This window comes from Austrofundulus limnaeus, unplaced genomic scaffold (assembly GCF_001266775.1).
Source record: "Austrofundulus limnaeus strain Quisiro unplaced genomic scaffold, Austrofundulus_limnaeus-1.0 Scaffold2484, whole genome shotgun sequence".
Classification (NCBI taxonomy): Eukaryota; Metazoa; Chordata; class Actinopteri; order Cyprinodontiformes; family Rivulidae; genus Austrofundulus; species Austrofundulus limnaeus.
In genome coordinates this window covers 9,999-12,337 of record NW_013954886.1, presented here as the reverse complement: position 1 = coordinate 12,337, position 2,339 = coordinate 9,999, and the positions used below count along the sequence as shown (strand labels likewise).

At 46.1% G+C, this 2,339-nt stretch overlaps 1 protein-coding gene across 1 annotated transcript in view; it reads right to left on the bottom strand.

Annotated features, from left to right (window-relative positions):
- LOC106511060 (sorting nexin-27) overlaps positions 1-2,339 on the bottom strand; it is a gene marked incomplete at its 3' end in the record, with an annotated part of 15,752 nt that overhangs the window by 6,791 nt on the left and 6,622 nt on the right. Inside the window, 4 exon segments of the mRNA XM_013999800.1 lie at positions 721-799; positions 894-998; positions 1,080-1,144; positions 1,364-1,556. Coding sequence (XP_013855254.1) covers positions 721-799; positions 894-998; positions 1,080-1,144; positions 1,364-1,556 — 442 coding nt within the window.

Here is a 2,339-nt window from a genome sequence, read left to right as displayed (position 1 = left end):
GATTAGAAGTATATTAAATAAACACCGACAAAACACAGGACCACACACCCAACATCTGTCCGCTCACCTGAAAAATAAATGGATAAATACATGGAGGGCATATATAAAAATATACACATACCCATACAGAAGATCCGCCCACCCACCCCCCAGATCAGACCATAGGGGAGAACTGGGAGAGTCCCCCCAGCGACCACAAGCACAGCCCCCAGGGCCAGCAGCGACAAACTCATGGGCCCCACCGGCACCCGCCATACCAAAGCAGATCCAGGAAAGGGCACAGAAGTCCGGGCCCCCAGGGAGCACCCCCCTCCAGGCCAAAGCCCGACATGGCCAGAGGCCCCGAGCCCCAGCAGGCAGTCACCAGGCCAGGCCGGCACACACCCCAGCCCCAGACCCCGGGAACCTCAAGCACGCCAGCGGCCAGCTGCACACCCCACCAGGGGTCCGAGTAGCAGCGGGCCCCCAGATAAACCAGCAGGATGGGGAGCCCAGACCGCAGCCTGACAAATACCCAAACATACACAATCGCACCATCCCACCCTCATCCTCACCCCCACTCAGTCAAAGACAAAAAAAAATTCTTAGGTTTCTATTGACACCAAACATGTCCAGCTGACAGATGTGAAGTTAGAAGTTAACAGAAAAAGAAAAGGGAAAAAGCTGTTTTTCATGTGTAAACCTACAAACCTCCTGGTCCACAGACGGGTTCTGACTCACCAAAGGTGTGGTTGATGACCTCAAACAGAGCGAAGTAGCTGGCTGTTACACTGTCCATCCCCAGCTTCAGAACCACAGCCTGGAGGAGAAAAGAGAAGAAACGTCTGGATTTATAAAAAAGAAAACAAAAAGTAAGACATGACTGAGCACAGTTAGTGCACGTATGTGTTTACCTGATAAACCTGGTCTGTAGTGGAGTTTTTGCGAACTCTAACCGTGAGCGTTGTTTTATCAGGCATGGCTATTCTCAGCTCTACATCTGACACGCCGTTATAGTTCTTGGTCATGTGAAGAGAGAGACACAAACTGTGAGCTGAGTCACAGGATGAGCCGAGAAAACAAGACAGTTGTGTTTTTACCTCATCTGATTCAGACAGGAACTCCTGCATGATGTCACTTTCTCCGATTACCCGTACCGAGCACACTGTGAGAACAAAAACACACAAGTTAAATTTAAGAGCATGAAAATAAGATGTTTAAATAGAGTTTAAAAAACTGTATTTTAGAACTGTAAGATGAGTCTAAGGGTATTACCAACCTTAATTATCGTCACGGTTCACTTAGAATCACGTTATCTCAATTTTAAAACACAAGTAAAAGAATAGAAATGTGCCTCAAACACATGAAACCTCTTTTTCTTGACCTTTTTCCAGGTATTCCTCCAAGCCTCGGCGCCGTGCGTCCAGCTGCTGCTCCGACAGTGAAAACGGCCACTTCCCAGGCAGTTTGGGGAACGAAAAATTGGGGAATTCTCTCTTGAGGTTTTGGTGCAGAATCACAAACTCGCGGTAACGCTTTGAGCACAGCTGCCTGCCTGCCATGTATACATTGTAAACCTGGAAACAATCACAAATGTGAAAAGGATTAGTGAAAACACACACACACACACACACACACACACACACACAATTATGTTTCACACTGCGTTGCATTTATTTACATCGTGTGTGAAGCAAAGGCCTGTCGATACATTGTATCTGGCCAGTGAGTGCTTGTTTCTGTGCAGGAAAAACCACGTAGAGCTCAGTTATTGTTTGTCAGCGGTGCTCAGCCGGTGCGATGACACGAGGAACGTGATGCTTCACGTTTTTAGGCAAAGTTGAACACAAAAAGTTGAAGTTAATAGATCTTTTGCACATTCCAAAGCAGGCATGAAACGTACGTTTTGATTGGACGGCGAAACGCCACGTACCTGCAGAAATCGGATGTAGGGTGGGGGAATGGAAATTGAAAGAGCAAGGTGATGATGGCGAGTTGTAATGTCCGTGCGTGGTTTCAGAAAATTGTCAACAACCAATGGGCAAAATCCCTGAAAAGTGTGCCGCAGATCTGAGAGGATGTCATTGAGAAACAACTGTCGAGGGGAGTTCACCGTGTCAAAGAAGACAATCGGCGAAACAAGGACCTTTAAGTTGATGAGAGCTATCACGTTTACTGGTGTTTATTGTTTAGTCATCACATTTACTGGTGTTTATTGTTTAGTCATCACGTTTACTGGTGTTTATTGTTTAGTCATCACGTTTACTGGTGTTTATTGTTTAGCTATCACGTTTACTGGTGTTTATTGTTTAGCTATCACGTTTACTGGTGTTTATTGTTTAGCTATCACGTTTACTGGT